This window comes from Pelodiscus sinensis, chromosome 22 (genome assembly GCF_049634645.1).
Source record: "Pelodiscus sinensis isolate JC-2024 chromosome 22, ASM4963464v1, whole genome shotgun sequence".
NCBI classification, from domain to species: Eukaryota; Metazoa; Chordata; order Testudines; family Trionychidae; genus Pelodiscus; species Pelodiscus sinensis.
In genome coordinates, this window is record NC_134732.1 from 2435094 (window position 1) to 2459929 (window position 24836).

A 24836-nucleotide genomic window follows, 5' to 3' on the forward strand; every position below is an offset into this window, starting at 1 on the left:
TATAAACCTATTACAATAATAAACATAAACCATAAAGAATATTTAGGCAAGCAGGCAGGCTAGCTCTCTAGGATGCACTGTATACTATGTGGTAGATGCACTGAAAACTGGAACAGGGAAAAGATACAATTTTGATGTTTGGAATTATTATCGTTATTATTATTATTATTGCTCAAGCTGTCAAAAAGTGAGGGCTGTCAAAAAGTGTCACTCTAACGCAGGCCTTATCTCCCTGGTGAGTCTCCTGGTGCTAAGCCTGTGGAGGCACCTGTATGTTTCCAGCAGCGGATGCAGTTTCCATAATCCCGTGGGAGCTGAAGAGCAGTGGTGGGGAGGAAGGCCAGGTCTCACTGTGCCCTGGGCCAGCAAAGAAGTGCTGCTGAGAAGTGATGTGACACAAGAAGGAAAACGAGAAACATGTTTTTGATTCTTCGGGTGGGAACTTGCTCCTCACGCAGCAGAAGGACATTCAGCACCAGCCTTTGCCATGCCCATACCAGTAAAGGCCTTTGACACCAACTTTCTTTGGATAACCAAGAGTTCACGTAATCATTTGGCCATGCATCAGATAAGCGCAGATAGCTGGAGTTTTACTTAGCGATGAGTCTGAAACCCTGTCCATACATGAGAAGTTGCAGTGGGACAGATCGCACGTGTCCGCATGAAATTATGTAAGTGATCTTTGTGCAGGTACCTGCCTTGACTTCTTCACCTGCTGTCCTGCTTCATGAGCCACTCCCAGGTGCAGCCCACTGCTTAAACAAGAGCAGTTTCACTTCCTCATACAGGAAAGGTGGAAAAACAACCCTTTGTGTCCTGCAGGAGGCCCTTGATCCTGTCACTGGGTCTTGAGCACCAGCCAATTACACTCTGCTGCCCAGAAGATTTTGCAAAGCAGGAGGAGTTAGGGCTTGTTTGGATCACAGGATAGTATGCTGCTCTACACATGCAAAAGAGCATTAGACTAGCCACATCCTGGCACTACAAAGCTCAAATGACATGTGGCATGAAGGTGGTTTGCAAATACTTTCACTTTCCCAAAATAACCTGCTGCCAGAAACTGGCTAGGTGCTTGTAGGAATCATTGAAGCGAGGGCTAACAATCTCTAGTTGCAGAATGAAGGCTTACTGCGACCACTGCGCAGAGTCACATGCGCTCACCAGTTTGCGTTCAGAATGGTGTGTTTAGTATGATAGCAAGCCACAGACGCCCTCGGGACACTCTTAGCTTCTGCTAAGAAAGGGATAGAAAATAAGACCCAGAATATCTTACCGCCCCTGTATAAAACTATGGTACGCCCACATCTTGAATACTGTGTACAGATGTGGTCTCCTCATCGCAAAAAAGATATTTTGGCCTTGGAAAGGGTTCAGAAAAGGGCAACTAAAATGATTAGGGGTTTGGAACAGGTCCCATATGAGGAGAGGTTAAAGTGACTGGGCTTTTCAGTTTAGAAAAGAGGAGACTGAGGGGGGATATAATAGAGGTATATAAAATCATGAGTGGTGTGGAGAGGGCTGATAAAGAAAAGTTATTTATTAGTTCTCTAATAGAAGAACTAGAGGACACCAATGAAGTTAATGGGTAGCAGGTTTAAAACTAATAAAAGAAAGTTCTTCTTCACACAGTGTGTAGTCAACCTGTGGAACTCCTTGCCAGAGGAGGCTGTGAAGGCTAGGACTATAACAGAGTTTAAAGAGAAGCTAGATAATTTCCTGGAGGTTAGGTCCATAAAAGGCTATTAGCCAGGGGATAGAAATGGTGTCCTTGGCCTCTGTTTGTCAGAGGCTGGAGAGGGATGGCAGGAGACAAATCGCTTGATCATTGTCTTCGGTCCACTCTCTCTGGGGCACCTGGTGCTGGCCACTGTCGGCAGACAGGATACTGGGCTAGATGGACCTTTGGTCTGACCCAGTACGGCCGTTCTTATGCTTTAGCAAAATCATCCAGCCATCAAATTCCATGCATGTTCCATGGGAGCCAGAGCCCTAACACCACCAAGAGGTCCCTCTGAATTAGAGATGTTTATGGGTAACCTGAAGGGGCTGGAGCTGCCCCCACCCGCCATGGAGAGAAGTCTGCTCCAGCCCCATGAGATCCCCCACAGACAGGGGCACACCAGCCCAGCCAGAATGTTGCAGACAGGGCCACTCCAGCCCTGTTTAATTAAAAGGGATTTTACATCCCTACTCTGAATTCCTTACAGCCAGAATCTAGTATCAAAGATTGCAGAGCAGCACTGAGCCAAGGACTCTGTTCTGTGATAGCAGGGTGCAGAGGCAGGACATGCACACAGGTGTGAAAACAGAGGGACAATGGAAGGGCACACATTAAGGATGTGAATGATTAACTGGCTAGCCAATAAGCCTCACCCTTAAAGAGTGAGGCTTATTGGTTAGTTAACCAGTGGGGGCTGGAGCAACTCCCCGCCCTCCACAAGCAGGGGTGCTCAAGCCCGCCCCCTTTTAATTGGTTAACCAGTTAAACAATTAACAGGATTTATATCTCTAGCACACACCAGTGTGACAGTGTTGGTGCATGACATACCTTGTATGTGTAGAACCCTGACCAGTGGGCGTGGCGGGGTTGTGTCACTCCTGCCTGTAACCTGGGTGATTTGCAATGCCTTGCTGTTGTAGCTCCCAACCGGGAACGCTCCCAAACAGCTTGCCAGCATGCTGGTCAGTCATGGCCCTGTGTCTGTGTAGTAGCAGCCAGCCAGTCACATTCTGGCTCTCACCAGCCTTGGTGATAATGTAGGGAGACCCCAACACACTCCCCAGTCCCAGGTTTCCCCCCAGAAATGTGTGTCTTCTATTGCTTAGCCCTTTCCTGGACAATACAAATAGGCTATATCTAGACTGGCCCCTTCTCCGGAAGAGGCATGCTAATTTCTCACTTTGGAATAGGGAAATCCGCGGGGGATTTAAATATTCCCCACGGGATTTAAATAAACATGTCTGCCGCTTTTTTTCCGGCTTGGGGAAAAGCCGGAAAAAAGCATCTAGACTGGCGCGATCCTCCGGAATAAAGCCCTTTTCCGGAGGATCTCTTATTCCTACTTCAAAAACATTTCCGTTAAAAGCATTTGCGGAAAAACATGCCAGTCTAGACGCAGCCTTACTCTTTTAAGGGAATAATATACACTGGCTTGTTATCAAGGTTACCCAGACTCTTGAACCTAAACCCACTGGATTAGATCAAACAATAAAAAGTTTATTAACTATCGAGACAGATTTTAATTGAGTACAAGTAACATGGCTCAGAAGTTAGAAATGGTTACAAAAATTAAGATTAAAACTCTTTTTAGTGTTTAAATTAAAGTATTGGATTCAAGCAAAGATTCTCACCACACACTTTCAGTAGTCTTACTGAGCAAATTCTTTCAGTCAGGACCCCTCACCCTGAGGCCAACAGCTGCTTCCTTTGTCATCTCAGGTGCAGAGAACAAAGTGGACAATGTGAGATGGAAAGGTTGCTTCGGGTGTTTTTATAGTTTTTTTGTCCCTCTCAGGTATTTCCACCCGAGAACCAGGAGACTCACAGAGTCTGCCGGAAGGCAGAGACTGTGCTGTTTCTTTGCAAAAATGCAGATCTCTGTCCCTGGGCCTGTCCCCCTTCTTTGCCAAAGAATGGCCACTTAGTAGGTACTGGCCCCTTAGCTATGTTGACATCTGGCTGGAGCTTGCCTTCAAGAAACTGGATTAACCACTCCGCAGACCTATCTGGAAAATACACTTAAGAATATGGAATCATGACTGAAGTGCACACAATGCTACTGTATGCACTTTGCCATGGTATTTCTGATCAGCAAGTTATGCGTTTGCAACTGATATCCCACAAAGCGTATCTTGTACAAATACTAGTACAGCTGGGTGTGAACACAAGGGTACAATCCATCGTAGGGGACAACAGCAAGGGTGCGCACTAGAGCGTTGGAGGGGCACTAGTGGGACATCCACTGGGGTGCTACAGAGCAATTAGTAATGGTAATGGCGGTTGGTCAAGAAGTTTGTGCAAGTGGGTCCCATTCCTGGTGGCAGATTTCCCCAATGCAGTAACTCAGAACATTTTCACTGGCTGTGTCCAGTACATGTTGCACTTGCACTCTTCTCGGAGCGGCTGCCTCACAGGTCACTCTACTTCCCACACTCTTAGGGTATGTCTACACTTGCACCCTAGTTTGAACTAGAGTGCAAGCGTAGACATACCCCTAGGCAGCAGAGCAGAAGCAGCATTAGTGCCACTATCAGAGTTACATGTTACATCCTTACTATCATACAGGAATGTCCAAACTTACTGACCCTCCAAGCTGCATACAACAATCTTCAAGAGCCAGGGTGTGTTTGCTGGGGCTCAGGGCTGATGCCCCACTCCTACTGAAGGCCTGAGCCCTGGCCGATGTGCCCTTGTGGCCGAAACCCTGAGACCTCCCCAAAGTCAGAGGCAACATGTGGGGACATACCCCTCCCCGCAATATCTGCCAGAATTTGCTGCCTCTGCTTGGTTAGTAGTAGGGATATAAACATTTAAAAAAGAGAAAACTGTGGAACCAATTGAAATTAAATTGGTTACACGATTAAATGCTTCGTGGTGGCTGCTGCCTCTGCTGGTCCTGCAGGTTCCTAGCAGTGGCCAGGCGTTTAACCGATGTTTATCAGTTTACTAACTAGAGATGGAAGAGTTTAACCAGTTGTGTCACCATTAACTCAGTTTAAAGGGAGAAAACAGAAGTAAATGTTATTTTCTCATTGCCAATGGATTTACCTAGTTCAATGCAGGGCTTTTCACCTAGTTCAGGCCCATGAAACTCTCTCTGGCTAGTGAGAAAATCTCAGATTATTTCCCCTCTACCCCTCATTTGCCACTTCTGTACTATGGGCAAGGCTGCCAACTCCCAGTCCAGGTCCGGAAGCAAATGGGCTAGAGCAGCTTCTGCCTGTGGCATGGGGGCCTCTCCAGCACACCCAACCCCATTTAACCCGTTAACATTTGACCGGTTAACTAATTAAAGGAGATTTTTACATCCTTACTGGGTAGTCACTTATTTTTTGTTCAGGTCCAAATTTCTCAGTCAAGGCATAGCGAGCTCACATGCCCCAAGCAACAGTTACAAGCGCTGGCTTTCTTAAGAACGAAGGACTAAATATCATCGGATACGTTTTTATTACAAAACAACGGACACGAGCAGGCGATGCGCGCACGTCACGGCACTTCCCCACGAAGACCCAGGCGCCTCAGCGGAACGACGCGGCCCGCGTCTCCCCGTGGGGCCCAGAGTACGTCATACTGTCACGAAGTCCCAACGCGCCCCCGGGAGTGGCCCGACACGAGGCGGCCGAGCGCGCGTCCCCCTGCGGGGGCTCAGTTGACGCGGCAGGCGCGGATCATGAGGAGCTGGAGCAGGATGAAGACGGGCGACATGATGAGCCCGTACCACAGCTCGGGGGTCTGCTCCACCAGCTTCTGGCACAGCAGCATCTCGAAGACGAACTTGAGGCTGAGCAGGGTGAGGACCCAGAAGAGGCGCAGCACCGCCAGGCGCTTCTCGCCGTCCTGGAAGAGGCGCACGGACACGATGGCGGTGAAGTAGGTGCTGAGCCCGTCGGCGGCGAAGAAGGGCCCGAAGACCCCCCACCAGGAGAGCGCGGCGACCCCGTCCAGCTTCAGCACGAGCAGCAGCGAGAAGAGCGCGAGCGCCCCCGCCTGCAGCAGCAGCTCGAAGGTGGCGAAGCCCAGCCACTGCACCAGCTCCCGCAGCGAGAACAGCATGGCGGACCCGGCCCGGCCCGGCGCGCGCGGATGCCGTCACCGGAAGCGGAAGGAGCGCGCGGACGGCCGCACAGGTAGGCCGGGCGGGCGGCCGGGGCTAGGGGGCGCGCGGGGGGCGGGGCCTAGAGGGGACCCGGCAGCGCAGGTGAACGGGGGAGGTGGAGCCCAGCAGAGCAGGTGACGGGGGGGGGGGCGCATCCTGGTGTGGCCCCGGGGGGGGCAGGCAGGTTGCAGTGGGGCAGGTGAGGCCCTGGGGGGGCAGGCAGGGTGCAGTGGGGCAGGTGAGGCCCTGGGGGGCAGGCAGGTTGCAGTGGGGCAGGTGAGGCCCTGGGGGGCAGGCAGGTTGCAGTGGGGCAGGTGAGGCCCTGGGGGGCAGGCGGGGCCCAGTGGGGCAGGTGAGGCCCTGGGGGGCAGGCAGGGTGCAGTGGGGCAGGTGAGGCCCTGGGGGGCAGGCGGGGCCCAGTGGGGCAGGTGAGGCCCTGGGGGGCAGGCAGGTTGCAGTGGGGCAGGTGAGGCCCTGGGGGGCAGGCAGGGTGCAGTGGGGCAGGTGAGGCCCTGGGGGGCAGGCAGGGTGCAGTGGGGCAGGCGGGGCCCAGTGGGGCAGGTGAGGCCCTGGGGGGCAGGCAGGGTGCAGTGGGGCAGGTGAGGCCCCGGGGGGCAGGCGGGGCCCAGTGGGGCAGGTGAGGCCCCGGGGGGCAGGCGGGGCCCAGTGGGGCAGGTGAGGCCCTGGGGGGCAGGCAGGGTGCAGTGGGGCAGGTGAGGCCCTGGGGGGCAGGCAGGGTGCAGTGGGGCAGGTGAGGCCCTGGGGGGCAGGCAGGGTGCAGTGGGGCAGGCGGGGCCCAGTGGGGCAGGTGAGGCCCTGGGGGGCAGGCAGGGTGCAGTGGGGCAGGTGACCGGGAGCTGCAGCTCCTCTGTGCTTTATTGATTAGTTTTGCCTCCTCCAGATGGCGGAACGGAAGCTCCTCGTTCTCTTTGGCAGCCAGACGGGAACAGCTCAGGATACGGCCGAGAGAATTGGCAGGGAAGCCAAGCGGCGCCACTTTCACTGCAGGGTGGAGGCCCTGGACAGTTACCCTGTGGTGAGTGGGGGGCGGGGGAAGGGGGTAAAATGGATGTTGAGGCAGAGAAGAGCTCTGTGCAGATTCTGTATTGATCCCTCCCCACTGAGTTCCTTCCAGGGTGTGCTGGATGGCACCCTGCACCTGGGCCCTGGCTTGCATGCTGTCCCTCAGAGTCACCTACCTGGCACGCCTGCTGTAGTCTGCTGTAAAAGACTGAGAACCAGGGAAGGAGTAAAACATGCTTTTAGCTGCGTTCAAGCAAACTGGTGTCCCGGTGAGTTCAGTAGAGCCATTTTCTATAAGACAAAGAGCATGAGCATGTCCTGCAGAAATGAGAGCTGGGGTTTCTGTGGCCAGAATCAGATAAAACAAGGCACTTGCATCGTTCCCACAAAACACAAATGGGTCTTGCTAACACCTGTTGTCAGTAGGGCTGTCAATTAATGAAGGGCAGAATTAATGTGTTAATTTTTTTAATGTGAGTTAATCACAGACGTTTCTGCAATGCTGCCCCTTTGAAACTCTGCCACCACGTTTCAAAGGGGCAGCACAAAGTGGAGCTGGGGTCAGCTGGAGTCTCTAGCTGACCCCAAGCTCCATGCACGCTGCCCCTTTGAAATGCTGCTGTCATGTTTCAAAGGGGGAGTCCGGGGTCAGCTAGAGTCTTATAACAGCACAATTAATCGTGATTATTTTTTTAATCGCTTGACAGCCCTAGTTGTCAGTGCTGCGTGGGGGTGGGGGATGAGATGCTCTGACAAAGTGGGCCAGGCCCTTCTGAGGTCAGGGCTGTACAGATGTAAACCCCAGATCCTGCTGACGAGACGACCCATTCTGTGCCCACTTGCCTGTCTGTCCCAGAATGCCTCCCTGCTGGCACCTGTGCTCTGTGGCTGCACGAAGGGTTTGGGCAGTGCTGGCAGCAGATTTGTTGGACGGCTGGAGACACTAGACTGGTCAGTGCAGGTCACGCAGGAGAAAAGCGTTACTGCCCAATGGCCCATTGGGGCCTAGGAGATACGGGGGAGGCAGAGAACCCCAGGCCTCTGTACTTATTTCCTCAAGTTTTGTTTGTTGCTATTACTGTGAATCATTATCAGTGTTGTTAATCATACCCTCTGTCTGGGCTCTGGGCCATGCGTGCCATCCTGCTCTCTGCTGGTTGCTGATCCCACTCCTGTTAATTACCATTGCTGGGAGGGCTGGTCTGATCTGTTGCTCTGTTATAAATCCCCTCGCGGTCACCAGGACAGTTGGATGCGTGAGGCTGTGCTGTAGCTGGATGGAGAGAGTTCAGTGTGGCACCGCCACACGCACCTTTCCAAGCTAGGGGCATTCCTCGTCAGCTACCCGCAGGGGTCCCTTGCTGGAGAGCTGTGCAGGGTGCCCCTTGAGCTGCTAGGGGAAGGGCTGGTGGAACTGGCTTTCTGCCCCAGCTCTCTGGAGGAGAAGGCCCTCACGCTGCTTTCTCTAGGTGAACGGCAGTGAGCATCCACGCCCTGCACAGCGTGCCGGGGTTGTGACCTGCACCGGCATGTAGCGGCGACATGCGCATTACTGTGGCCAAACAGCCAGGGCTGTGTGTGCATGGGAAGGGTGTCTGGGCTGGGGGTAGCAGCATGCGTGCGGGGGTAGGGAGTGTATGTGTTGTACTGCTGTGGCTGGAGGGTGGGGGCATGCTGTGGGGTGAGGGGCTGTGCCGTGTCCTCTTGCGGGCAGCGTGTGGGTTTGGTTGTGTGGGTGAGGGGGGTGTGGGGCTGTGGCTATGTGGGGGGCTGTGGTGTGCGAGGGCAGTGTGTTGGGGCTGTGGTGTGGGGATGGGCTGTGTGCCGTTGTGGGGGGCAGCAGTGTCTGCAGCTGGGGCTGTGAAGGGAGTGATACTGGGGCTGGCTGTGCAGGTGGGGGAGGCTGTGTGGGGAGGCTTTACCAGTGGATGTTGAAGGTTGTTGGCCCTGATGGTGTGTGTCCATGCTTGTTGTGATGCAGGCACAGCTGATCCACGAGCCGTTGGTGGTGTTTGTGTGTGCAACCACAGGCCAAGGGGACCCGCCTGACAACATGAAGGTAGGACGTGCCATTTTCCACATCCCTGTCCTTTTTGTTGATAGTTTCTACTCCTGGTTTGACTCCTGTGACTGTTTCCTGAGAACCGATTGTTCCTAGACACGCAGGCGGCAGCAGGTGGCACCTGCCTGCAGCAATCTGGGGAAGGGTGGGGATGTGTAGGGCGCGGAGGAGGCATTACAGGGACCAGAAAGGGAGCCAGAGAGGGGGATCATGGGGCTACAGATGCCCCCCAGCCCTGTGCTCAGAGCTGCGGATGTGCCCTGGGGTCCCCATGTGACCAGAGCCCCCTCACAGCCTTTCTTTGGCAGGCCTAGGGGCAAATGTGGAAGGTGGCGCGATTGCAGCAGCTTGCGGTTTGTCCCACTGCCATGGCAAGGCAGGGCCTTGTGCTTGCCGAGGGCTCCCTGCCGACTGGCACCAGGGAAGGCCGACACTTGCTTGCTTCCTGGCTTCAGCTTGCTGAATAAACCAGAGGAATTGTATTCTGCATCTCCAAGGGCTCAGCTGAGCCGATCGCCCCCTGAAACAGACCCCAGACTGGGCCCTTGGGGCAGAGCAGTCTGAGGGTTGGGGGGTGGGGAGGGACCTTGGAGCCCGGCGGTTCTGACTGTGTTTGCTTGTAGAATTTCTGGCGGTTTATCTTCCGAAAGAACCTGCCACCCACCTCCCTTTGCCAGATGGACTGTGCCGTGCTGGGCCTCGGAGACTCCTCCTATCCCAAGTGAGTGGCTTTTCCCCGGTCCCCTGCTGTGTCATGCACGGCTGCCGAGGTGCCATCCGGGCCTGCAGGTTCCTGCAGCTGTTGGCGGTTCCGCTCCCAGCCCCGAGAACTGTGCTCAGAGAGCCGGGGTGGAACTCGACCAGCGATGGTTTAAAATCATCTTATAAAAGTCACTGTCATTTTGCACGCTTTGTTGGGTGAGATGGCTGAGCAGCACCCCCAGCGGAGGGCAGCCTGTTCCACGGGTTGGCCCCGCGGTGCGCCCACGGAGAGGGCAGCCCGTGCTGGGGCCGTCCTAGCGGCACGCCTGCAGAGAGAGGGCAGCATGCTGGGGGTTGGGCACGTGGCGTGCCTGCAGGCAGCAGCCCGAGCTGTGCTGTGCGTCCCCTCTTACCCAGCAGCAGCCCCGCGGCTCTCTCCTGCAAGGAGTGTCTGTAGGCCCTGGGCAGAGCCATCCTGTCTGTAGGACGGTTCGGGGCAGCCGTACCAGGCCCCACGCTTTTGGGAGCCCCATGGGGGCCCCCTCAGCTGTCCTATGGATGGGACACATGGGATTACCTGGCCTGGCAGCCTGCTCCACTCAGCCCTGCCGCCGCCTCCTGGCTCGCTGCGCTCGGCTTCTCAGCGGTGGTGGGAGCAGAGTGCCCCGGTTGCCACTGTGCCAGGCCCCCCGTAATCTCCCAGCCCACATTGCTTCGGGGGGGGTAGGGAGGGGATAGACCAGGGGTGGAGCTTGTGCCAAGTTGGGGGTGCCCTGGGCCTGTGCTTGGCTCCGCTGGGGACGTTACCCCGGGGCCCTGCATCCCCTCAGGACGGTCCCGGCCCTCCGCGCAGGCAGGGTAGCTGTGGGGGAGGAGCTGTGTGGGCAGGGGCAGCTTTGCTGTGCATTCAGCGGCTGACGGGAAGGTGGAAGATTCTTTTCTATTGTTGTTAAAAAGATCCTAGCGACCTAGCCAGCCCCTCCCTGGGGCCTAGTAGGGCCACGGGGACCTCAGCCCTCTGGAGCTGCGTGCGTCCTGCAGCTGAGGGAGCCAGGCAGTCATATCGGCTGGGCAGCAGCACAGAAATGTGCACGTGGAGCAGAGCAGCCAGGACCGCGAGCTCCTGGCCCGCGCGCTCCCCGTGGGACAGGCCCCTCCAACTGCCTCCGTGTCTCTGGTTCTTCGTGGCCCAGGTTTAATTTTGTGGCAAAGAAGCTGCACAAGCGGCTGCTGCAGCTCGGGGCCAGCCCCCTCCTGCCAGTGGCCTTGGGAGACGACCAGCACGACTTGGGGTAAGTGCTCGGCATGGGGGAGGGGCTGCTGGAGGGCCGTGGGCCTCTGGCTAGAAGCAGGGCTGTGAGGCTGCCCGCCCGCGTGGCCCGGACGGCAGGGTGGCCTGCTCTGATTCCCCAGCTGTGTCATGCCCAGCGCCGGCTCCGCTCCTGCCCTGAATTCTGACGAGCTGTTCCCGGCCTGGGTCCGTCCCACAGTGCAGCAGCTGTATCCCCCCCTCGCCACACGCACCTCAGGGCTTTCCCGCAGAGCCCCGTGCCCAGCCTGGCTCCCTGTTCCCCTCCCGGCTCTGCCCTTCTGCCCCGGGTCTCCCCTGCCCCGCCCATGTTCCCCGTTCCTGACCTGCAGCCCCACCAGCTCTTCCAGGCCTGTGGAGACTGCCCCGTATCCCAGCCAGGCCTGTGGTTGTGTCACGTGGCCACACGTCCAGCAGGGTGGGTGCTCTGCCCTGGTGCCACGTTTGAACCCCACTTCACGCAGACGTCGGATCTCACCCCGGCGTTCCAGCTGGGCCGGCTGTGCTGCCCGGAGCGCCCTGACTCGTGGGGCAGCCCACGGGCCGTGGACGTGCTGCTGTCATTGCAGTGGGAGCTCGGGGCAGGCCCCTGCCCTTGGCTCTGAATGCAGAGCCTGGGTTGAGGGCTCCGTAGAGCGGCAGGCTGGTCAGCGCCTACGGAGCGGCAGGCTGGTCTCCCCACAGCGGCAGGCTGGTCAGCGCCTACCTCTCCCGCATCTGTCTGGTCACCTCTGCCTACTGCTGCCCCCCGTGGGACTGCGGAGGGCCCGGCCTGGCAATCCGCCCTCCATGCTGGGAGAAGTGGCCCTGATGGGAGGAGCATCCAAGATCCCTCAGTGCCACCTGCTGTGGCCCCCCCGCGCCCGACCGCCCAGTGCAGCACTGCAGGAGGAGTGGGGGGGTCGCGGGGTCCCAGCAGCCGCCCAGCTCAGTGATACAGCCCCGGCCGCTGTGCGTATTTACCTTCTGCAGGCCAGACGCGGTGGTTGATCCCTGGCTACTGGACTTGTGGGGAAGGATCCTGCCCCTGTACCCTCTGCCTTCTGGCCTTGGCATTATCGGCCCCGACGTCCTGTGAGTACCACAGGGGGGGCAGACGGTCTGCTGCCTTCCAGCCGCGCTGGCCGGGAGAGCAGGTCAGCTGCACGGGCTGCCTTGGAGTGCTGCTTTCCCAGGTCTCTGCCCTGCCCGTTTGCTAGGGGCTGCTGCCCGAGGTTGCCAGAGCCCCAGACGCACCCTGGGGAAAGAGCCAGGCTACACCGCGAGGCACACAGTAGAACAGGAAGTGTCAGGCGCATGGGAGCGGCTCAGAGCACCAACCGCAGGGCAGAGTGTTAAGGAACGGAGCCCCCCCCCCCAACTAGCTGTGAATGCCTCCGGCCCTATTTCAGCCTTAACGGGGGGTTGCAGACGGGCCCCTCAGCCTGTGCTCCTGCTACGGAGCCACCTGCGGCACCTCGGCGCTTTGAGGCACATCGGGGGCCCCGTGAGTTGGGGAGCAGCCGGCAGAGGGGCCCCAGGCCGTGCTTCGGGCTGTGGGGGTGACAGGCGTGAACCCCCTTCGCCCCGAGGGGCCGTGTGGTGGAGCTGACTGTCGCTTTGCTCTCCCCTGCAGCTTACCCCCCAGGTTCACTCTGCACTTTCTGGATGAGCGCTCCAGGGACCGGGCTGGGAAGCAGCCGCGGCAGGAGGCCGCCGGGCAGGCCCCCTCCCAGCTGCACCCCTTTGCTGCCCAGCTGGTGTCCAACCTGCGGGTCACCGCGGAATCGCACTTCCAGGACGTCCGGCTCATTGAGTTTGATGTCACAGGCTCTGGGATCGAGTGAGTCACCCCGAGACCCCCGGGCTTCCGAGGGTCCGCCTGGAACGGGGGCCACTGGGGCAGAGACCCCGGGACCTCAGCCAGTCCCTGCGGGATCGCTGCTCCAAGGCTCTGTGGCTGGCCAGAGCTGCGGTCCGCGGGCTGATCGGTCCCTGCCAGGCCGTCAGCGTCCGGCTTGCTGCACCCCTCGTCCCGCTGTCAGGCTCTTCGCCGGCCCCACTGCTCTGGGTCGCTGCCACTGTGCAGCCCTTCGAGCGATGGCCCAGGCAGCGCGAGGCAGGGGCGGGGAGCTGGTCCCGCTGAGCGTGCCCCCAGGCCAGGCCACGTGGGCCATCTCCTGTCCCTGGCCACCCCTCTGTGGGGTGCTGCAAGGATGTTGGGGTTCATGGGCTCCAGCTGCTTGGCCCCTGCTGGGCGGAGCTTGTGGCCGGCTGGGCTGTATTTGGCCGAGAGCTGCGCTGGGCCCGGGGCGCTGATGGGGATTGGTCCGTCGGGGAGCGCAGTGGCGGAGACAGGAAGCAGCCAGGTCGGCAGAGTGAGTCCGTGCACGGGGCAGCGGGGGGGACCAGCCCCCGTCCAGACGTCCTGCCGCTGCTGTTGGCCGGGCTCAGCTGGCGTGCGTGCGCCCCGCAGGTTCAGCGCGGGAGACGTGGTGATGATCCAGCCCCAGAACGCCCCGGAGGACGTGCAGCAGTTCTGCCAGCTCCTGCGCCTAGAGCCAGACCGATGCTTCGTGCTGCAGCCCTCTGAGCCCGGTACGGCCCCAGCCCCGGCGCTCCCCTGCCGTCGGCAGCTCTTCGGCACCAGGCTGCCCTGGGCGGGGCAGGGAGGTGCAGCAGGGCCGGGGAGGGTCAGCTGGGCAGCTCTGGGCAGAGCGGGGAGGGGCACGATGCGCTGGGGTTTAAATGCTCAGGGCTCTGAGTCCCTGGCGCGTGGGGCTTGACCAGCAGCGTCTCGCCGGCGGCCTCCAGGCTTCTGGCCCCTTCCTTGGGTCCGTGGCAGCCTCACGAGCTCCCTTGGCCTCCTGCCTTCCCCTGCAGGAACCCCCCTGCCTGCCCACCTGCCGCAGCCCTGCACCATCCAGCACCTGGTCGCCTGCTACCTGGACATTTCCTGCGTCCCCCGCCGCTCCTTCTTCGAGCTCTTGTCCTGGTTCTCCCCGGATGAGCTGGAGCGGGAGAAGCTGCAGGAGTTCAGCTCGGCGCAGGGCCAGGAGGAGCTCTACAGCTACTGCCACCGGCCCCGCAGGACCACCCTGGAGGTAGGGCGGCCGGAGGAGCCCGCCGCGGGGGTCGCCTGTCTGTAGGGCGCCACGCTGCGTGGCCTGGCCGTCTCCCCCAAGCCGGGCCAATGGAGCCGGCGCAAGGCAGAGAGATTTCTCCGCGGGGGCGGGATGGGCGGCCCTCGCGGCCGAGTGAGCCCCGGCACGGTAACAGCCAGCAGCAGAGCCCTGGCTTGGGGCCACGGTGGGGTGCGTGGTGCTCCGGGGGGCGGGGGCAGGGGCAGGACTGCATACGAGGGTTGAGGGCTGTCCCAGGGCGCTGGCTGGTTAGGCCGGGCATGGTTCTCAGCCCTCCGGCCCTGCTCCTCTCTGGCGCGGACACCCTGCCCCCCTGCAGGGCGAGGGCTCTTTCGCAGCGAGCCGCAGCCCTTCCCCTCCTGCTGGCCGGGGCAGGCCCGGGGCCAGAAGCCCTGCAGCGTCCTGCGCGGGCTGGAAACGCTCACGGACCAGGGCCCCTTGGCTGGCCCAGCCCCGGACTCGGCTTTTATTTGTGACCTCACTGTTCCCGTCAGATTTTTTTCCCGGTGGAATTTTAATGCGGGGGAGGGAGGGCAAGAAAAGGATCTTCCTTGCTGGCTGAGGCAGCGTGGCCAGCAGCCCCAGGGAGCTCCTTCGGGAGAGGGAGCAGCGTGGGCGTGAGTGACGGGCTGCGTCTGCCAAGCCCGGGAGTGTCTCTCCCTGGGCCTGCCCCCTCCCTCCCATCTCTGTGCTGTTCTCAGGTGCTCTGTGACTTCCCTCACACCACGTGTGCTGTTCCGCTTGACTACCTGCTGGACCTCATCCCCCGGATCCAGCCCCGGGCCTTCTCCATCGCCTCCTCCATGCTGGTAAGGAGCGCCAGCCTTCCTGTGCTCCCACGGAGGCGCCGGGGCCAGGCCAGGCGCCCAGACGGCTCTTCGCTCAGGGCCCCCGTAGGGATGTTAAACGGTTAGCCGCGGTGCGTGAGGCTGGCCAGTGAGCTCCGGTGGTACCAGCCACGCTGGGCCCGAGCAGCCCAGGCCGCTGAGGGACCGGCAGGCCAGGACCCACGGCTGTGATGGGGCCGGGTAGCGAGTTAAAAGTGTCAGCTGGTCCCAAGGCCCCTCCAGTGCCCGGGCTGTGGAAACTGTTCAGTGGCCCCTGCTGGGGGGGCTCCAGCCACCAGCCCCGGCCGTTCCCGTTCCCTCACTTGCGTGGCCCTGGGCATCGCAGGCGCTTTGAGCTGAAGCAGCAGGAGGGCCGGGCCCTGCTGTGTTGCCGACCTGCGGGTGAGGGCTGCCCGGGCTGGTGTGCCCCGTGGGTCCGTGCTGTGCTCCGGGGAGGGCTGTGACCAGGCGGCTGTTTTGCCAGCGTGGGTCAGGCCAGGCCGCTGGTAGACTGTCCTGTGGGTGAGCGGGGGCGGGGAGACACCCAGTTCCCGGCAGGGTTCTCCCTTCCGCCTTTGGGGCTGGCCCGCCTCGTCCGAGCGGCGTTCCGGGGGCCTCTGCCAGGACGCCCGCCTGCAGGGAGGGGCCACTCCTGGCTGTCGCAGCAGAGCTTTGCAGGGTGGGATTCCCTGTCCTGCTGCCAGCATGGCAGCATCAGGCTAGGAAGGCCGATGGGGTGGGGAGGGCCCGGGAACTGCCCCCCAGTCAGACCATGGCCCTGCCCTGCAAAGCAGAGCGCCCGCCGCTCCGGCGTCCCATCTCCTGCCCCGTTAGCTGAGCCCGGCTGGGCCCGGTACGCGGGGAGCCACCGCTGCCCTCTGCAGAGTGGTACCTTCCATGCGGTTTGCAGGGCGGGCCTGGCTGGCTCCGGGCTCAGCCCAGCACCCAGGCTGCTCTGGCTCGGGACGCTGCGTCACGGGGCACCTCTCTGCCCCCAGGCTCTCCCCAACCGAATCCAGATCCTCCTGGCTGTGGTGCAGTACAGGACACGCCTCTGCAAACCCCGCCGCGGCCTCTGCTCTACCTGGCTGGCATCCCTCAGCCCACGCCAAGGTACCGGGTCCCTCGGGGTCGGAGGCAGCGCGCCAGCTGCTCCACTGCTCCTCGGCCGCCCCGGCTGCTTGGTGACGGGATCTCCGGGGAGGAGAGGGGAGAGCAGGAATCAATCCCTTAGTCAGGGCAGCCGGGCCTTCCCGCGCTGCTCCCCCGGTGGTAAATGCTGCCAGCTCCACCCTTCCCCCCACAGGGCAGGGAGCTGGCCCTGCCGTGGTCTCTGGGCTTCGCTCCGGTACCTGGCAGAACCATGAAGATTTGGTGCCGTGGATGTCAGCAAGAGACGGAAGAACGGGGGGGTTCGCATTGAGTCCGTCTCCCCCCCGCACACAGGCCCTGAGCGCGCCCTCCTGGATGGTTCCCCGGGCCCCTGACGTGCAGGTGCCGAGTGCGTCTCTGCTCCGTGGCCTGGCGCTCTCTGTGTTTCCCCCAAAGCAAGGGGAGTGGCACAAAGCTGAGCTGCCCCCAGAGCAGTGCCCTGCCAGGCAGGGGCCTGCCGGGGTCGAGGCATGACTGGGGGTGCCCGTTCCCTCTGCAGGGGACGTCCGGGTGCCTCTCTGGGTGAAGAAGGGAGGGATGAAGTTCCCTGCTGAGCCAGACACCCCGGTCATCATGATTGGCCCTGGCACGGGCGTGGCGCCCTTCAGAGCAGCTGTACAAGAGCGCGTTGCCCTGGGCAGGAAAGGTGAGGCGCTCGCCCGGGACTCCAGGCCCCCTCCTTGCTGCCGAGGGGCGTGCCCGTGGGAAGGGGGGATCCAGGCACAAGAAGACCAGAGTAAACCGCTCTTGGGGCCTGGGGCCTCCGCCGCTGGTGGACGGTGGCCTGGGGACAGTGGTGGGCATTTCTGGAGCAGGGTGGGGGCGCCTGGCCCTGTGAGGCAGCTCCAATATGTGGGTCCCATGGGCCCCTCAGATTGCGGCTTGTGGTCTGCCAGGGAGGGGCAGTTTGGATGTCCCTTCAAGTTGTGGGGGCCAAACCCTGGAGGCTGGGGAAATGCCTGGTGCATGGCCCTCGGGTTGGGGGAGGGGCAGGGGCCCTGGCGTTGGTTGGTTGTCCTGGTTGGTTGTCCGGTGTGCTGGGGCCCAGAGCGAGGCCGGGATCGGGCACAGCAGGGCGTGGTCAGCCCTGCCTGTGGCCCGGCGGCAGCCCCGGGAGTCCCAGCAAGCTTCTCGCTGGCAACAGTGGACTGTTCACGCGGGCCAGGGCCAGGCCTGGGCGGTTGCCCACAGGGCCTCGGGGGCATCGCAGGGCTGGGCCCAGTGCCCTCGTGGCTGGCGCCTGCCAAGCCCTCCCCGTCCCCCCGTGGGGGGCTGGCTCCTGTCTGCTGGGGGAGTCCTGGGGAGGCGCCAACGTGCCCTTCGGTTGCTCTGCAGGGAGCTGTTTATTTTTTGGCTGCCGCCAGAAAGCGAAGGACTTTTACTGCGCGGCGGAGTGGCAGGCGCTGGTGAGCAGCGGGCACCTGACTCTCTTCACTGCCTTCTCCAGGGACCAGGTGAGTGATGGCGCAAGGAGCAGCCGGGCCCGCTTCCTGGGAGGGGGCCACCAGCTCCTGGAAAGCGGCAGGGAGGCCTCCGGTTGGCAAAGCCCCTCTGGGCAGGCAGCCGAGCCCCCAGCGCCCTGCCCAGGCCAGTGGGGATGGGGGGGAGGTGTCCCCGTCTCCTGCTGGCCACCTGCACTGGAGCCCATGGGGCTGGAGAGCCACCTAGAGGCCAGGTGGGGTAATGGCACCGCATCCGCAGCTTGGTCCTGCTGTGCTCTGAGCCGACGGGTAGCGTCTGTGGGGCTGCCCATGCCGCGTGAGCAGGGCACCCCAGGGGCGTAGGGCGGCCAGGCCGCGGGATGCACTGATGGGCCGTCGGGGTGGGCCTGCAGAAGCAGGAGGCTCTAACCAAGGGTGCTCGTGCGAGTGGGAACCCCGCCCAGATGTGCGTTCACCGGCGGTGGGAGAGCAACGCGTGGTAGATAAGAGTCCACAGCCCTCTGGGGGTCGGAGGTTGCCATGGTAATAGCCAACTGAGCAAACAGAAACCGGTAGCCCTGTGTGGACGGAGCCTGGCAGCCCCCACGCCCAGCTCTGTCGCCGCGTCCAGCCGGCTGGCTCCGCGCAGCACCTCCCCCTCGGGAGGGGAGAGCTCGGGGGGAGGCTGAAGCAAGTGTCAGACCTTTGCAAACAACCCTGCAGCTCCCCTGGAGGCCCAGGCTGCCGGGCTGCGACTCCTGCACGCCTTGCCCAACACACCAGGCCACCTCGTTCTGGTGCCTCCAGGCCTGCTTTTCTCCACTCGGATCTCATCTGGAAGCACCATGAAAACCCCAGCGCCAGCCAGCCAGGCAAACCTTCCCTTGCCTGGCAGTTCCCCATCAGCTGGCCACTGTAAAGCGGCCGGCACCATTTCTCCTACCTGTCTCCCTTTGCTGGTGTAGGGGGTTGTGCTTGTCCAGAAAACCAGCTTTTGTCGTGAGCTGACTCTTTGCCCTCAAGGGTGGCTCCAGCCCCAAACGATTCTGAAACCAGCTGTCTGCCGAATAAGGTGCGAATGGTTCTTCTTGTTTCCAGCTCGCTTCGCTGGCCCAGTTCTTCCCTTTCTTGCTCTGGCGTTGGTCTCTTAAACCCCTCCAGCCTCGGATGAAAAGCAGGGCGCATGTCCAGACTCGCGAATGCCTCTGCTTAACGGGGCACAAGAGCAACAGGTGGACCCACTGCCCCCGAAGTGCAGAACGCTGACCCCGCGCCCCACTCTGCTCCCATAGGCGCCAGAAGGAGAGGGCCGAGACGACCAGTTTCATCCGTACGTGTCGCTCACGTGCTGTCTGCCTCCTCCCCATCTCGCAGTAACCCAGGGGAGCCACATCCCCAGGGCCAGCCAGGATGACCCCTCTTCAGTCAGCTCAGGCTTTTCGCTGCTGGCCTGGGTTTTCCTGTCACGCAGCAGGACTTTGCCCTTTGTTCCTGAGCGTTTTTCTTGATCTCCCAGGAGGGGCCAGGTCAGAATCTTTCTGGAGACCCAGGGGAATTGTAACCCCTTGGGGCGCTTTGACGTCCCTTTATAGTGCCTCTGCTCTGGGCTCATTACTATGGCAACCATTCTGGGCTGGCCTGGATGCTCCTCTCTGGTCAGACGCTCTCGAGCCCCGTTGGGTGGCGACGAGGGGTGATTCAAACTCTCCTCTCTCGCTCTGTCTGGAACGGGGAGGAGAAGTCCAGGGTACAAGCCCTGGGGAGGCCTAGGAGGGAGAGCACCGTACATGCGATGTGCAGAGAATAGCAGAGACACCATTATTTGACTCCGTTTCCAAGGAAACGTGGCCTAAAGGAACAGCTTGCCCAAAGGCTCTGCGGATCCACGGTCCATGCCTGTTAACGCCTCTGGGTGTGTCTAAACTACATGGCTCGGTCGAGGGAGCCATGTAGATGAGGCTGATCGGCAAAGGGAAATGAAGCTGCGATTTAAATAATCGTGGCTTCATTTAAATTTAAATGGCTGCCCCGCTCTGCCGATCAGCTAATGATCAGCTGTTTGTTGGCAGATCGGGGCAGTCTGGACGCACCGCAATCGACGAGGAAGCCTTTGTCGACCGGCGCAGGTAAACCTGGTTTCATGAGGCATACCTGTCGACCGCGGCGCGTCCAGACTGCCCCGATCTGCCGACAAACAGCTGATCATCAGCTGATCGGCAGAGCTGGGCAGCCATTTAAATTTAAATGAAGCCGCGATTATTTAAATCGCAGCTTCATTTCCCTCTGCCGATCAGCCTCATCTACATGGCTCCATGGACAGAGCCATGTAGTTTAGACACCCTCTGAGTGCCCTGTCCCGAGCTGAGCAGGATCTGGCCCCTGCTCCCAGAGTGGGAGAGCCGCTTGAGCTGTGAGTCACCTGGCGGCAGGGTCACTGACAGCTCGTCACCAATGAATGTGACTGATGCGGACATTGAGCATTGACTGGCCATGGCTGCCACACTAGTGACCTTTGTGGCCAGAGTCTGACCCACAGAGCTGTGCGCCTGCGAGTACCCCCTGGCCTCCCGCCTGGGAAGACTGGACGTAGCTGCTGTTCAGCTGGTCACAGCATCACATGTTGTTTTGGGACATTTCCCGTGGCAACAGTGTGCTCCAGGTCTCCAGATGTAGCTCAGAGGAGCCCGCCTGTGGGAGATCTTCCTGTCCTCAGGTCCCATATCGTACCAGATTCCACGGGCCTGCTTCGGTCAGGCCTCTGCCCTGGTGTGTCTAGGGTCTGGCTGCGGTAAGGCTGCATTGTCGAGCATTGAGAAAGGGCTAGTAAATGATTCCTGTCCCTTCCGAGCCCGAGCGAGTAGCTCTGTAAGCGCCTCTGTCGGCGGCCTGGAAGGGGGCATGGACCAAAGTCTCAAGGCTCTGACAGCCCCTTGGAAGGATTCACGTTGGAACTCCCTGTGACCCCTGGATGATGTGTACCCAGAATGCTGGAAAGGCAGGGCTGGAGGGAAGCTTGCGAAGCCCGTGGGGCCAGCCCTGCTCTGGGGAGACCAAGTGAGCCTGGCCCATCCCTGACCGGCGCTTGCCCCGCTTGCTTTGGAACGTTCCAATGCCGGGGACCCCGCAGCGCTAGGAGGCCTGTTCCAGAGCGTAACTCCCCTGCTGGCGCACAGGGTTTCCTCCCCCTCCCCTGCTGCAGGTGCAGCCCGTTGCTCGTGTCCCGCCGCCGGGGCCCCGGCCAACGACTGATCCCGGCGTGTGACCGGGTTGCCCCTTTCTCAAGACGAAAGGTGCCCAGTTTGCTCAACCTTTCCGCACCGGGCAGGTTTTCTGAACCTCAGATCCTCTTTGTTGCTCTCCCCGGGAATCGCTGCAGTTTGCCCACGTCCTTCCTAAACGGGTCGTTGGACCCTGTGCTCCCGCAGGGGCCTCGCCAGAGCTAAAGGGGAGGGGACCATTCCCGGCTGTGTCTGGCACCCAGCATTCCTGTTAACACCCCCTCCCCCGCATCACATTAGCCCTTTTGCCATTTGCATCCCAGTGTTGACTTGGGTTCAGTTTGTGAGTTGGGGGGCAGGGTGCGTTCCTGGTGGGGGAGGGGGGGTGCGTCTAGGTCCCCTGCTCCTTGGAGCGTCTCCGACCCAGCTGGTGCCAGGAGCTGCCTGCGGGGGCGGAGCAGAGACAGGATCAGTGCCCTGGAAGGAAGCCAGTTACTGCAGCGGCCCAGCTCCGTGTGCGACCCCTCTGCTACCCCATTGCCCAGTGGGGTGCCCCTTCTGGGCCTCAGCCACCCGCGGGCCTGCGGAGACCATAGGGGCTTCGCTATGGAGCCGACAGAGTGGCTGGGCTGGTGCCCTCTGCTGTGCACGGGGCATGGTTGGGAATAACTCAGGCACAGCCCTGCTCCCCTCCCCCCCCCCCCCCCCAGTGTCTGGTGTCTCTGCTGGCTGCTAGACGTGGGAGCCAGGCTGCTCAGGAAGACTCTGCCATGGGTGTGTGTTTCCCTGCAGGAGGAGAAGATTTATGTGCAGCACCGAATTCGGGAGAACAAAGGCCTGGTGTGGGACCTGCTGAGCCGTGGGAACGCTCACGTCTACCTGGCGGGGTGAGTATCAGCCCTGGGCGGGCGGCTCTGCCTGGCACCGCTGGGCGTCGGAGCCTGCCTCGCGCCGTTAGACCCTGGGGCAGCCGGGCTCCAGCTCCGGGCCGTTCTCCATGCGCTGCCTTGCGCCACGGCCAGGTTTACCCGCCAGCCTGGTCACTGGCCAAGCTTTGGACAGCCACCTGCAAAGCGCCCCGAGCGCAGCCGCAGGAATGTGCTTCTGCAGCCGAGCTGCAAAAATTCCCTGCAGCTCTCTGCTCCCGGGGCTGCGGGGCTCTGGATGTGCAGGGCTCTACCCGAGGACCAAGCTGAGGCTCCGAGGTGCCCCCCCACCAGGGCCTGGCTAGTGCGGGGAGCCTGCCTGGAGCTGCGGACCTGCCACCTTGTGGCCAGGCAGGGAGCCTGGGGGACAGGGACACAGCTGGGGGCTGTTAATCAGAGAGTGGGGTCTAGTGGTTAGAGAGATGCTGAGGAACCACAAGTTCTGGGCTTATGTCCGGCTCTGCTCCTGACTCACTGGGTGGCCTTGGTCAAGTCCCATCACGTTTGTCTCCCCGCCCATGGAATGAGGGTGATATTCGCTCTCGCACGCAAGGCAGTTCCGAGGCCTTGCTGACAATTGTGAAGTGCTTGTGGGCCGTCAGCGGAATGGGGCTAGCGAAGGCTGACGTGGTGTCTGTCCAGCCCCTGGACAGGTGATGTGCCTCGTAACGCGGAGGAGCGTTAGTTCTGACCTCACCGATGGCAACTGCAGGAGGGATGGTTCCTGCCAGTCCACAGCAAGAATAGGCATCTCCCCGCTGGGGGACTGCCCTCTGCATCCCTGGACGTGCTCACCACGGCTTCCTTGGTGCCCAGCAAACACACGGACTTGGCTCTCGCACTGGACGAGCCAGGCCATTGGGCCTAACCCCCCCGGATCAGGGAGCATGTCCAGGTGCCTTCATCCCCAGGAACAGCTGGCCGCTGCTCTCGGACCAAGGAGCCGAAGCAGGCACCCGGCTCCCGCAGGAGGCCCCCACGCGGGAGAGGCCTGTTGGCTAGAGGGTTGGGCATGTGGATCTAGGCACGTGCCCTGTGTTCGGTCGCAGAGTCTGCAAGTCACCAGCGTCGGACAGGGCTGCCTTGCAGCCCCGAAGCCCAGGGTAGCTCCAGCCATGACTCAGTTCCTTCCTGCCAGCCATGGCTGTGAGTCTGAGCACGGCCGTGGCCACTCCCTGCTTCCTGCTGTGTCTTTAGATCGTGCCAGACAGCGCCAGGGCGGGTGCCCGAGTGGTGCATGCTCACCCATTGCAAGGCCAGCAGGGAGCCCTGCTGAGACGTACCCAGGGTGAGCAGCTGAGCCGCCCCGCCCCCTAGGCTGGGCTGCCCTTTGCACGGCTCTGCTGCTGCAGCTCCTGTCAGCGCTGCTCACAAACAGCCTCCAGCAGGGACGTCACCCCAGCTTAGTGCGCGTGTAATTACAGCCTGCCAGCCACAGGCAGAGCGAGCCCGGCATGTCCCCAGGCCCAGCGTGAACCCAGAAATGTGCCTGTCACCGCCCAGCCGCTCCTGCACAAGACAAGCACCAACAGAGACTGACATTTTAGCCTTAGAACTATGGACATGCCCCGGTCTTGTTACCCCAGTGGACTTGCCCCACGCTCCCCTTCAGACGAGACAAAACCGGCTTATTAACTGCAAAGAACTGGATTGTAAGTGGCTACGAGAAACGAGGCCTCAGAAGCGGTTACAAGAAAACCAAAGAGCAGACGCCTCCCTCAACAAGCGCTCCCATGGAGGGTCTCATGACAGGCTCTCCGCCGCCTTCCCGCCAAACTCCCTAGGCCGGGAGCCGTTCTTCGGCGTCTCGGCAGCTCCTGGTGCCGTGAATCGATGCACAGAGAGAGAGAGAGAGAGAGAGAGAGAGAGAGAGCCTGGAGGAGGAAGGCCATCGGGGTGCTGCCCCGTCTCTGGATAGCCCTGTCCTCCCTTTTCGCAGTGTGTCCAGCTGGCGGCACAGGGTGCCAGTCTGTGGGGACGGGGACCCCCCCCGCTTTCTTTGCAAAACGCCAATTTTTCACCCTTGCCCAGTTTTCTGCCCACGAATGGCCACTTTCCAGGCGCTGTCCCACTGACCTTGTTTACACCTGGCTGAGGAAGTGGTGTGGCCACGCCCAGCCGTGGAACATGTGTGAGTAACACCGTGCAGCGGAACCGTCTCACTTGGCGCGCAGTGTTGCCACGCACGTTTGACCAGACGGTAACGACAAGCCAATTAGGAGTTTTCCAGGGATGCCTCAGAGATTGTCTCAGAGGCTTTTCAGCTCCAACAGTGCACAGCAAATTGCTGGGAAGCAGCCTGCCATACGCCGTGCCGCTGCCTAACCAAAGCCACGTGAGTTTATAGGGGCAGCCGTGGACTCCAAGCCAGCGCTCACCTGCTCTCCGGACCCTCTTCCGCACAAGGTCTGTGGCTGCCCTAGATCCACCAGTATCACACGCCACTGCCCGTTCCGCAGCAGCGATGGGTCTCTCACGTACCGAAATCCCTTCAGCGAGGCTCTTGGTGACCCAAATGGCAATCCAAACACTAGGTGCAGACAGGCGGACAAACCGCCCTGTGCACAGGGCCACCCGAAGGCCGCTGCTCCGTGACCAGAGGGGCGTGGCCTTACACTGGTGTTTGTGCTGTGCGAGGGGCGAGGTTTGAGACTTGTCGCTGGCCAGATCGTTGGTTTGGAGGGCTCAGGCCTGTAGCTGCACAGCGAGATAGTGGCCGTCTGTCAGGGCGCCCCCCAACTGCTGTTGGAACCCCCTCTTTTGGGCTGTGTCCAGAGGAGCCGCCCAGGTCTCCCGCAGGGCACAGCCGGGCAGGTGCCTCTGGCGTGCTGAGGAGTCTAGTGCCCCGGCACCCCTGCTTGGTGCCACATGCCTCCGCTGAGTATCCCCCCTCTGTGGTACGCCCCAGTGCCTGGGGAGCAGCGCTGGCCTGAGAGGCAGTGGGGAGGGCAGATGCGCTGGCGCGTTGAGTTACAGCAGAGACTCTCTCCCTTCCAGAAACGCCAAGCAGATGCCGGCAGCCGTGGCCGAGGCCCTGAGAGCCGTGTGCCAGGAAGAAGGGGGCCTGTCCGCCCCAGAGGCTGAGGCGTATCTCACGGCCTTGGAGCGAGCCCAGCGCTTCCAGATGGAAACCTGGTCGTGAGCCTGGGGTTGCCGGCTCCTGGCCAGTCCCTGCCCAGCCCAACGCTTGCAGCTCTGCGGGAGTGTCCGGACACAGACGGGCCATCCAATAAACCCCCAGCTCCTTGCATCAGCCTC

General features: G+C 61.0%; 2 protein-coding genes across 4 annotated transcripts; one reads left to right on the top strand and one right to left on the bottom strand.

Annotated features, from left to right (window-relative positions):
• Positions 1 to 5150: 5150 nt before the first annotated feature.
• On the bottom strand, positions 5151 to 5817 carry TMEM203 (transmembrane protein 203). Its single transcript, XM_075905202.1, has one exon. The coding sequence runs from the start codon at positions 5771 to 5773 to the stop codon at positions 5366 to 5368; it is 408 nt and encodes a 135-aa protein (XP_075761317.1). The 5' UTR covers positions 5774 to 5817; the 3' UTR covers positions 5151 to 5365.
• A 42-nt stretch (positions 5818 to 5859) lies between these two features.
• Positions 5860 to 24826, top strand: NDOR1 (NADPH dependent diflavin oxidoreductase 1). 3 transcript variants are annotated; one of them, XM_075905198.1, is made up of 15 exons: positions 5860 to 5950; positions 6718 to 6852; positions 8821 to 8898; positions 9525 to 9622; positions 10797 to 10895; positions 11885 to 11986; positions 12528 to 12734; positions 13368 to 13489; positions 13775 to 13995; positions 14736 to 14843; positions 15860 to 15974; positions 16513 to 16659; positions 17349 to 17467; positions 21445 to 21539; positions 24576 to 24826. In XM_075905198.1, the coding sequence occupies exons 2-15, from the start codon at positions 6718 to 6720 to the stop codon at positions 24718 to 24720; spliced, it is 1791 nt and encodes a 596-aa protein (XP_075761313.1). In that variant the 5' UTR covers positions 5860 to 5950; the 3' UTR covers positions 24721 to 24826. The 3 variants fall into 3 exon arrangements, with proteins under 3 accessions (XP_075761313.1, XP_075761314.1, XP_075761315.1); XM_075905200.1 differs by lacking the exon at positions 5860 to 5950 and adding an exon at positions 6952 to 7108 and having other exon boundaries at positions 6715 to 6852; XM_075905199.1 differs by lacking the exons at positions 21445 to 21539; positions 24576 to 24826 and adding an exon at positions 18533 to 19332.
• The last annotated feature ends 10 nt before the right edge of the window (positions 24827 to 24836 follow it).

Coding starts and splice junctions, on each gene's coding strand:
- TMEM203 (XM_075905202.1), bottom strand. CDS start 5,773: ATGCTGTTCTCGCTGCGGGAGCTGGTGCAGTGGCTGGGCTTCGCCACC.
- NDOR1 (XM_075905198.1), top strand. CDS start 6,718: ATGGCGGAACGGAAGCTCCTCGTTCTCTTTGGCAGCCAGACGGGAACA. Junction 14,844..15,859: donor CCATCGCCTCCTCCATGCTG/GTAAGGAGCGCC, acceptor CTCTGCCCCCAG/GCTCTCCCCAACCGAATCCA. Junction 16,660..17,348: donor CGTTGCCCTGGGCAGGAAAG/GTGAGGCGCTCG, acceptor GTTGCTCTGCAG/GGAGCTGTTTATTTTTTGGC.